The 10775-nt window shown below is 48.3% G+C and overlaps 1 protein-coding gene across 2 annotated transcripts in view; it reads right to left on the bottom strand.

Annotated features, from left to right (window-relative positions):
• Nucleotides 1–10769, bottom strand: part of Atp11a (ATPase phospholipid transporting 11A) — a 128099-nt gene extending 117330 nt beyond the window's left edge. The window contains exon 1 of one of the 2 annotated variants that reach the window (XM_029553694.1): nt 10668–10769. In XM_029553694.1, the coding sequence (XP_029409554.1) occupies nt 10668–10706 (39 nt within the window). In that variant the 5' untranslated portion in view covers nt 10707–10769. Of the gene's footprint in view, nt 1–10467; nt 10521–10667 lie in introns of those variants that run through there. The other variant, XM_029553695.1, reaches the window with a different exon arrangement.
• Between the last annotated feature and the right edge of the window lie 6 nt (nt 10770–10775).

Here is a 10775-nt window from a genome sequence, read left to right as displayed (position 1 = left end):
GACAAGAGTTATACAATTTGGGAGTCTTTTAGATAGACCCACTGAAGGGGTCCAATTGCCTCACCCTGTTCAGCATGGAAGAAGCCAGAGCGGTCTGTGTTCCTATTCCCTATTGGCAATTTGGGTACCCTCTTCAGAGGATGGTGTGATAAGAATAGGAGGTAGGAATTGGCTAGGCAGTTAGGGTAAAAAGGCCCCAAAGAAATGTAGCCAGTTTGGGGGCTAAAAGTCAAAATGTCCTTCAGCCTGTTAGCAACACACTCTGTTCCAAAGGCCAAAAATTGTCAAACTGTCACAAGTATTTGGGACCTTGTATCTAATCCTTAAAAGATTTTAGGGTTACCTCTTCAGAGGGGGGAATGTTGGAGGGAAGTGGGTATGGATTTGATCAAAACACCTTGTATGCATGTATGAAATTCTCAAAGTTTTTGTAGAAATTAAAAAAAAAAAAAGAGTTGAATAAAGTGAGGAATGAAGATGGAAGAGTCTCTGACCACCACGGTGGCGCTCTACACACACACACACACACACACACACACACACACACACACTTCCCACTTTATACCAAAGTTGATTGCTACTGGAAAAACGCATGGACTCTAATGGTTCATGTTCATCTGAACCAGAACAACTGCATGGATACTTTATAGAGACAGAAGGTGATTCAGGGGACTCTGCATTGAGCCATTTTATCTGAAAGCAACAGGCATAAGTGAGACTCGACTTGGGTCCCACACTGCCACACCAATGACTCTCCTAACATTTCATCTCCATCTCTGAGTTCGAGTGATATCTGAGACCTTGAAAAACTACACAAAAAACCAGATGAGATCTTCACAGCAGAACTTTGCTGTCCCTAATCCCCTGCTGAAAACAGGCTGGGGAAATCCTCTTTTCTCTGCAGCACAGACTATTTAACTGTTAAAGCACTGCCTCCTCTCAAGCAAGAAGGGACCTCCAGGTGGAGGACACCAAGCACACCCAGACCCTCCCACTCTCTACTGGGGCCTGATACCTGTGGTAAGCAGTTCCTTGGCCTGGTCTTGGCTCACACTCTGCAGAAGTTTCACAGGCCTATGGACAAGCACATAAAGACTCTGGGTCTGAGGCTAGTGCCAATGCCGGGCAAGGTTTCTGCTTAACATAGACCTTCCTGCCTTGTGCTCAGTCAAATGAGTAAAAAGTCTCATTCAACAACGGGGGGGGGGGGGCACGAATTCCTGACAGGAAGATGGGCCAGTGGCTGATGGTGATTTCTGATACAACAGCTTCAGCATGACAATGAGACTTAATACAAAGCACACTGAAAGACAGTTAAAGAGCTAGCTTGGGGACTTACAGCTGCCTGTGAGGAGCTGGAAGGGCCATGATGTGCAGGTACAGGTGTTCTGATTCTACTACCAAACAGCTGTGCAGACCAGCAAACCACCCTGCCCGTTCTGTGCCCTTCCAGTCCACCTCCCAACAACAAAGTACCAACTATGCCAGTCAGAGGCTCCATCCTAGATAAGCAGTCCCAATCCACTTTGTGACGTAAACAACAGCATCTGCTTGGTCAATAAACCAGATGTGCATGTGAACCATATCGCAAACACAAAACAAGGTGTTATAGCACTGTGTTAGCCCAACGCCACCGCCCTGTCAGTCTCTTAAGAAGGGAGTCGAATCATCAGATCACATGTAATAATGGGCAAATCACCTGCTTCACTAAAGATAAAACACTCACCAAATGTATTCTATGCTGAGTCTTTCCGGATTTTGTGCAATATGTTACAATTTATTTGAGGTTGCGTAAACAAAGTGCCTTGTCTCTTGAATTCCCCATCTGTTTGAACACTTGATCTAAACAGAGCCTCCTTTACCACATCTTACAAAGTGAACTCTGTCCCCAGGTTCATATGCTAGAGCCCTTGCACTGTGATCAGATAGTGTGCATCAACCCAGGTAATGTGAGCACGAGGCTAGTAACTAAGACCTAAGGAGCCAGAGGTCATAACTGGGGAGGTCCAGTCTCTCTCGATGAGATGGGGACATGAGAAGGAGTGCACACATCAGAACCCAAAGTTGCTCACACCCTGACCCAAGGAATGACTCCTCCTGAGGTAGCCTGTGTAGAGCCTAGGTCACCTGAGGAGTGCACAGCACCCACTTCAGCGGTACATGTAAAGCTGCCAGGGTACCAATTTAAGCTGATGGACTCAGAAATAGGCTTCCTTCAGGATAACATCGCTAGCCACAGGGTGGTTTGTCCATAAGGATTTTTCCTACCTTATTCCATCCTTAGCACTGGTATTCTTGGCCATCTAACTCAGATGCCTACCAACTGCCATTTCAGAAACTCTGGTTGCTTATCTCACCTGATGAGACACAGGACAGAGCCTGATGCAGAGGCAGTCATCTGCAACACAAGCAGAGGGGCATGCCCCTAGATGCAGGCCTTTAGCCTGCCTGCTCTGACTTCATCCAGAGTGGACAAGTGGACAGAGTGGACACAAGGGGGTACAGACACAGGCAGTTAGAAAAGACAGTTGGAAAAGGAGCTCAAACACTCAAGAGGTCAAAGGGTTCACACCCTGGGGGGGTACAGGAGCCCCAGACATGGAGTACTTGCTGAGTGAGTGGAAGATACTGCATAGGAACAATGCCACATGTGTGCGTGTGTGCAAAGGGCTGCTTCCAGGGTAAACACAGTGGAGAAAAGCAGGACAGTGGGGACTCTGCGAGACTCACATGTCACTTCTGGACAGCTTCTAAGATGATCTGTCAGGAGGGTGAGAAAACCTGCAGAAGCATAGTGTGTGGAGGACATGACACTTCTTGTCAGCAACACCTAACTTTGTGAAAATTATCTGCATTCAAAACACAAATTGGGCTGGGTGTGGTGGTATACGCCTTCAATCCCAGCACTTGGGAGGCAGAGGCAGGAGAATCTCTATGAGTTCAAGGCCAGCTGGGGCTACAGGGAGACCCTGTCTCAAAAAAAAAAAACCAAAAAAAAAAAACCCACAAACTGGGCCAGGCATAGTGACTCACAACTATAATTCCAGAACTCTGAGGCAGGAGGACTAGACTTCAAAGCCAGCCTGTGCTACATACTGAGTCCAAGGCCAGCCTCGGCTCTATGTAATACTCTATCAAAAACAACTTTTTAAAGCTGGATAGGGCCAGATTCTCAGTGTACACCAGCCCCAGGTGCTGCCAGCTGATGCTCCTTTGGCTCCGCTGAGCCACAACCAATGCCAAGTAAAGTACAATGCCATCTTTGGAAGCATGGGAAGACTCCTGAAATGTTGGTCACCACCCCCAACATGGCTCATCTCCAGAGCGTGGCTCACCCCTCAAGCATGGCTCACCTCAATGTCTAATGTACATTAACATCTCAATACATATACCAAGAAGAGGTCTGGTTCTGACACTCACAAATGTAAAAACCACAAAAATATGGGAAGCATTTTCAACAAAATATGAGGACGGTAGGAAGGTAGTTACTAAACACTTTTAGAAAAGAAATTTGAAAATATATCCCTCCATCCTCCAGAGTGAGGGAAGGGCTCAGTGTGTTTTGAGGGAAACTACAAGGATAGATGATCACAAATAAGTGAAATTCGCCACTAGTAATTCCTGCATGGACAGAAGAGATGCACCCGACTGTTATGCATAGAAATCAACTACTCCCTACTTCACCTGAAAATGTTGAAACATTGAGGCTAAAGAGAGCTCAGCAGTCAAGGGCTGACCCCAGTTACTCTTCCAAAGGACCCAGGTTCAATTCCCAACACCCGCATGACACCTAACAACTGTAAGTAACTCCAATTCTAGGGGATCAGAAGCCTCCGCAATTATACATTAAAAAATTAATTAATAGAAAAATAAAAGTTGAAGCACATCTAAAGGAGAGACAGTAGAGATGTGACTAACTGGCACAGAATTCACACACCAGGTCCAGCATGAGCCCAGGCCTCTAAGGTCAAGTGCTGATTGCTGACATCTACACTACTTCTCTTGGGAGCCCCATAAAGGCTCCCTCTTCAGGAGGTACAGGAAGTAGACCCTCCCCAACTTCAGTCACAGTGCTTACCCCCCCCACACAAAGACAGCAAACAGCAGGCAAAGCACAATAAGAACTTGAAAAACAGCATACACAAACTGTTTGCTTTGCTTTAGAGTCTTCATGTGGGGACCCAAACCAGAAAAGCCTGAATCCTTGTTGCTGGGTAGGGGACAGGTTACATGCCAGAGATATGCCAGGCAGCTCAGAATAGCCCTAAACAGCTAATCTTCCACCAGCAGGGCCAAAGGTAAAGGAAATGTGGATATTCGTGGACACATGACTGTATTTTAAGTGTTGGCAAGAAATTTGACTACCATTCTAGCTACTAAGTAGCCAATATAACCAGCCCAGGGTCAAGTCCCCTGCCTGCTCTAGGACAGGCTCCTGTGACAGGACATAAGAACTAGGAGACGCCTGCCGGGAGAGCACAAGCATTCCAAGGGGTCTGCTAGATCTTCAGAGCTTTGCTCTTAACATCAAGTATCAAGTTCTATGGAGGGCACCACTGCTGTTCCTGCCCAGACCCTGAGGGTCAATGAACAGACAAAATAGAATTGGAAATGAACTCAGAATTCTGAGAGCTCAATTCTGGCAGGGTCCTTAGGATCCTGGGGAAGGGCACCTATGGAAGCACAGGAAGGCGGCAGAGGGAGCAGCCAGTCAGGACAGCATCAGAGAGGTAAAGGTCTGAGAGCTTAGGCACTTTCCTTGAAGAACCAGAAACCTTGGAATCTGGTGCACCCCACATTCCTGAGGGTCTATGAAATGAGTGAAGGAGAGTAAACCCAGAAGCTTGCAATAGTATTGAACACGATTTAAACACCCGCTGGTCATTCCAGTGCTTGGAAGTACCACGGAGCTCCCTTCAGAATCACCATGCAGCATCCTCCTCAGGGCCACAGTCACAGTGATGGTGAATCACCCATCGGAGGTCACAGAGTACTGATGGTGCAGGACCTTACATGCAGGAATAGGCACATGGGGAGCATATGGACACAGGGGTAAGCCTGAGGGCCCTGACACAGAGGAAGAGGCTCCATCTTGTCCCAGACTGAGGGTGTAACACAGAGGGGATGAGCCAGTACTGAGGCCAGGACCCTGCTAAGCCCACAGGGGCCCTAAGGGGGAAACAGGCAAGCAGCAGGGCACATGATGCCCAGGGCTCCTGGACTGTACTGGCCTTTCTTTCCACTGGACATATTACCCAGCACTGACCCAGTCAGCCTGGCAGCCCTCAAATCGCTGCCTAGTAAGACCTGTTAACCCAGTGTTATGGTTTAGATACACAAGTACTGTCCTCCCACAAAAGGCTCATGGCTTGGTCCCCAGCTGTTGGAGCTAATCACTGAGAGGTGACTGGACTGTTAGGGCTCTGAGCTCATCAATGGATAATACACCGATAAGTTCATAAATGGATGCGTTATTGGAAGGTCGTGGAAAGTAGCAGGGAGAACCTTGGTGGAAAAATTAGGATACTAAGGTTGTGCCCTGGAAAGACATACCTTGCCCCTGGCCCCTTCCTGGCTCCCTCTGCACCCTAACTTCCAAGAAGTGAGCCCTTTTGCTTGTCCATGTCCTCCTGCCATGATGTTTGCCTCACCAGGACCTGAAATGTCTGAAACCATGTTTCTTCACCTGACCACTAACACTTGCCTACTTGTTCAGTATGCCTCGCCATTCTGAGGTGGCTGCCTCAGGGATGGGAATCCTGGTCTCTGTCCTGCTGACCTACTGATATGTCACAGGGCACTCACCTGCAGTAAAATGTGAATGTGTAAATCACACTGAGGCCTGCTGAGGTCAAGTGTGAGTGCCACCACTGAAGTCACAGGAAGTCACTGTGAAGAACCCCCCAGGAGCAAGAAAAAGGTAAGGTGGGAGGAAAGAAAGTCCAGTCAGCTACATGGGACAAGCCATTAAGATAATGGGTAATGAAGACATGACTATGCAGTGGAGCAGATGATGTCACCTGAACAGGAAGGATAAGGGAGGGACCCAGAATACAAGCTGCAGGACTGGCCTCTATCAGAACAGGGTCATCTGCACCAAACCCAGAGAGGCCAAGGAAAGAGAGAGCAGGGTTATAGGGTGTGCACTTGGCATGCTATTTTCTCCTCGAAGGTCCAGGCAGGTTGCCAGCTGCCCCATGAAGAGGCAGTACAGGTCCAATCTATACTAGCAACAGGGTGTCCCACTCAGAGCACTCACCACATGCAAAGACTGTCCCAGCCAGACCTGCAGGTACCAGAGTGGGCACTATGGGCAGTCTTAACTTTACAGAGGAGGAAACAGCTTGAGGAAGCCAACTGCCAGCCCAAGGTACACAGGCGATGAGCTGAGACAACATGTGAGTGAGATCCAGGAGACTAAAAGCCTAACCTCAGACCCCCTGCCATTTGCTATGAGTTTCTTAGCCATCAGCATCCCTCAAGCAAAAATAGTACATACTCAATCTTGTTGAATTTCCAGTGCTGTAAAAATTGCTTTCTATTGATCCGTATTGCAAATAAATAGCGCTCTTACCTGCATTTAACTTGGTTGAAAGAGTACTTCTAAGTCTGAGATGAAATCTTCCATCCACCCTGTTTCTGTGGAGTATGGGGCCCAGGCACCCAAGAACAATTTGTACTTTCAGTTTGGAGCCCAGCACATCTGTAGACAGAATTCTCGGGTAGCGGGGCACTATGTGTGTTTGTTAGCAGAGCTGCAACATCTCAGCTAATTGTAAACTGAGGACAGCACTCTCATTTCCAGAAATTTAACTGATGGCAATAATATAAGCCTCTTTCCCTTAGGTTATTAAATTCAGTCTCTGGCATGAAATAAAAGCATCTTAGCAGCACTCGTCCTAAGGAGCAGACAATCGTTCCACAGGGTTCCAGAGAACAATGGGAAGGATTTAAAGCAATGGCTGGAACATAAAAGTTAAATTACACAGCTGGGCTGATTGCTCAGAAATGTCCAATTGGAACATACCAGCCCCTGAAGACAGGTAGGTGCTGGATAAACTTGTCTGACTCCTGCCTTGTAAAAGCTGTGTTAATTATAAACTTCACAAGCCCACCCTGCAGGTTGCTGCCACCAGACTGGAGACAGACCATCCATTAGCCTGGGGTTTTATGCCTAAGGATTCACTTATTTCAAATACCAGAAGGCCTTGGTGGTTAAATGGTTTCACTTTATGTCCACAGACTCTGGGGGCTGAACAGGAAGGTCTCATGTTCCCAGTGCTGGATAAGGAGTAGCAATTCCAATTAATAACTTCTATTAGAACAAGCAAACATTTGGTAATAAAAAAATAAAAGCAGATACAGGTGCATCCTTACAAAATAACCAAATTTTCTGGGAGGTGAGGTGTAAAATGTCTGAAGTCCTCAGGAGCCAAATTTAAATGAGCTGAGCCTGGTGGTACAGGCCTGTAACCTGTACACTGGAGGCACACTGGCGGCCAAGGAAGGACTGTAAGCTCAAGACCTGGCGGGGAGGGGACATAGGGTGAGTTCAAGGCCACCCTGGGCAACTTAGAGAGACTGTCTCAAAATAGAAAGTAAAAAAGGGCCGGTATGGTAGAGCACTTGCCTAGCACGCAAGAGAGCCTAGGTTTGATTGTCAAATACCACCAAGACAGACAGAAAGAAAGAAAAAGAAAGAAATTAAATAGCTCAACTAAACAACTATCTGCCATCAACAAGGAAAGCCTTTGCCTTTTCAAAGTTTGCTGTCTTAGAACAACAAAAATTTGCTGAGAGGCAAACCCCATGAGGCAGAAGTAGACAGCAGCTCTGACAAGCAGTAAAACCTAATAAACAAAATCCAGGCTGAATCATAGAAATGAATTACTCAGACATGAAAAAATGAAGCTCTTGTCCTACAGGAATATGAGGGAAAATCAAATCCCCTCAGTATGAACCAGGAAGGCAGCAGAGAGAGGGCGTTGGATCCAGCCAGCAGCCTGGTCTAGGAGGCAGGCCCCTAAATAACCTCCAAGGCCAAATGCAGTCAGTCACAGCTGCTCCTGCCTGGCCTGCAGCAGTTTCCACACCTCACTTAAAAGTGTTTTATCTTTTATTCATTCTTTGACAATTTCATATGTATATATATCTGGATCATATTCACTCCCAACTCCCCCCTCCCACTGCCTGGGGAAACCACCAAACACATCCATACACCCTCCATGTTCTTGTCCTTCTCCCCTCTCCTTTTTTTTTTTTTTTTTTTAAAAAAAAAAAAAAAATCTTCTTTGCTTTAAAGCTTTTGAAGGGCATCTGAGCCTTCCACACTGCTCAGCATCAGGACACTGCTAACCTCTCACTGCAGCCCAGAGCTGATGCCTGCCCCAGCCTGGACCACCTGAGCAGTGTGGGTAGTGATGAACTTGCTAAACCTCTACTGAGAGCCAGGCCCCATTCCTAGCCCTTTCCTGGACTAATTCACTCCGTCCTCATAGTAGCTCCATCGCACAGGTCCCTGACAAAGCTAGGCCACCTGTCTCAGGTACACAGCTTCAAGTGGGAGGCATCATGAAGCCAGCAGCCTTTCCAGCAGCCTCACTGAGCCTCTGCAGGTAACCCAGGAGGCCCCACTGCTTCCTCTCAGAAGGTCCACCACCAGAATCCTCATTTCCCACCTCACATACCTAAGAGGAAACACCACTAGTTCTCCACCCATGCCCTTTAAAATGTTTTTTAAGGTGTGACTCAGACTACCTCAAGGAACATAAATCACTCCACGGGACATATACACAGTGCCAGAGTAAGCAGAAAACACCTCTACATGACCATGATCATTCAAATGTCCAGCAGTGTGTACTCTGGAGTGTACTGGCCTTAACCTAGACTGAATTCTCTCATTAATTCATCTGCCTGTGCTCACAGTCAAGACCTGATAAAGGACAAAATACCTACGGCAATGTTTTTCAAGGATTGACAGTTCTATCTTTGCAATCTTGGGCCTTGGAGGGAACTGGGATGCTGTCCTCTGTCTCAGGAATTCTGACTGTGTGAACAGACTAAGGGGAGAAGGAAAAGGCTCATTCTGTAGTTAACTACATAAACCACAATGAGATAAAAATACTCAATCTTAGCTGGGTGTAGTGGTGGTGCAGTACACTGGAGCTATAAGGAAACCCGGTCTTAAAACAAAAGACTCAATTCCTAATGAAAGAAAATATAATTTAGCCCCATATATTAGAAGATAACCAAATTATTTTTTAAAATAAACCATAACTGTTTCTGGAAAAAGACAAATTAGTTTCATAGCTCAGATATGAGTTTAAAACTGTACATAATAACTCCGTGTGGAGGAATATAGTGAAGGGGGACAGGAAGGCACTGCAGTCATCAAGGTAAAACGAGATAAACAGAAAGAATAACCTCCCATAACTTACATTCCAGACACATTACCAAATAATTAAATGAATAGAAAAGTTCATTAAGGAATATCTGCCTCCTAGGTTTGGTATAAACATATGATTTTAAAGGAACAATAACAAAACGGAAGGAAACTATCTGCAAATTTACCTGGGTTGAGAAAATTAAGATAGGAAGGCCTGGAGGCAGAAGGAAGTAAAGACAGCACCCACTTGGGGCAAATGTATGTTGTCTGCGGGTGGGAGTCAGGGACCTCTGGAGGGTGCACGGGCCAATGAAGGCCACCTCTCAGCCTTTCCTGGAGAAGGGCTGCACAGCTTCTCAGTCTCACCCTTTTCTTATCAGGAGGTTAAAAGTTGGAAGGAAACTGAATTAACCAGAAAAAAGAAGTGGATACAGTCCCCTCCAGGAAAAACCCACATATTCCACAAAGTCTCCCACTCAGGAAGAGCCGCCCTGGAGTGGCTCTTCTGTACCCAGCTCGTGCGCAGCACGCGCTCCTCAAACCTGTGACCACCGGGCGCCAGCTGATGGACAACAGGGCCTTGTGCTAAGTGCAGGGAAGAAGAGCGTCTCCGGGAGATTTTCTCCCTTCGGCACACACTCCTCGGAGACTCCCTCCTGCAGGATGACGGCCACCTCCCCGATGTAAAGGACAGCGGGCTTCCCGGTCTCCCCTCGCGATGCACCCTCGGCCACCAATCCGCGCGGCGGTGTCCAGGGGAGCCGGGAACTGCGCACTCAGACTTGACTGGCTACTTTCAGAGACTGCAAACTTCACTTCTGACTCCCAGATGGGGCTGAACTCAGGCTCCCGGCTTCCCCGCATCCGTGCACAAATCTCCCAACCGGTCCCGCTCACGCGCGGGCCGGCCCTGCCGCAGCTGAGCGCTACGCCGGGGGATGTGCCGGGACCCCGGGAGCGTCGCGGCTGCAGCTGTGGACACGGGAGGCCGTACACAGGTGGACAGGAGTGCAAACGTGTCGGGGACACCACGGGACTCCAACCTCCGCCCCGGGATGCCCCCGGCCCCACGCGGCACTCACGTATCTACGCACGAGCGTCCGCAACACGCTGCAGTCCATGGCTGCTGCCTCCGCGCCTGTGCCGGGACCCCGGGAGCGTCGCGGCTGCAGCTGTGGACACGGGAGGCCGTACACAGGTGGACAGGAGTGCAAACGTGTCGGGGACACCACGGGACTCCAACCTCCGCCCCGGGATGCCCCCGGCCCCACGCGGCACTCACGTATCTACGCACGAGCGTCCGCAACACGCTGCAGTCCATGGCTGCTGCCTCCGCGCCTCCGCACGCCCCGGGGCTGCCCGCGCAAGTGCAGCCGCCCCCCGCCCGGTC

Source organism: Nannospalax galili, unplaced genomic scaffold, assembly GCF_000622305.1.
Source record: "Nannospalax galili isolate Female #2095 unplaced genomic scaffold, S.galili_v1.0 scaffold744, whole genome shotgun sequence".
Lineage (NCBI taxonomy): Eukaryota > Metazoa > Chordata > Mammalia > Rodentia > Spalacidae > Nannospalax > Nannospalax galili.
This window is presented reverse-complemented; position numbering and strand designations above follow the sequence as displayed.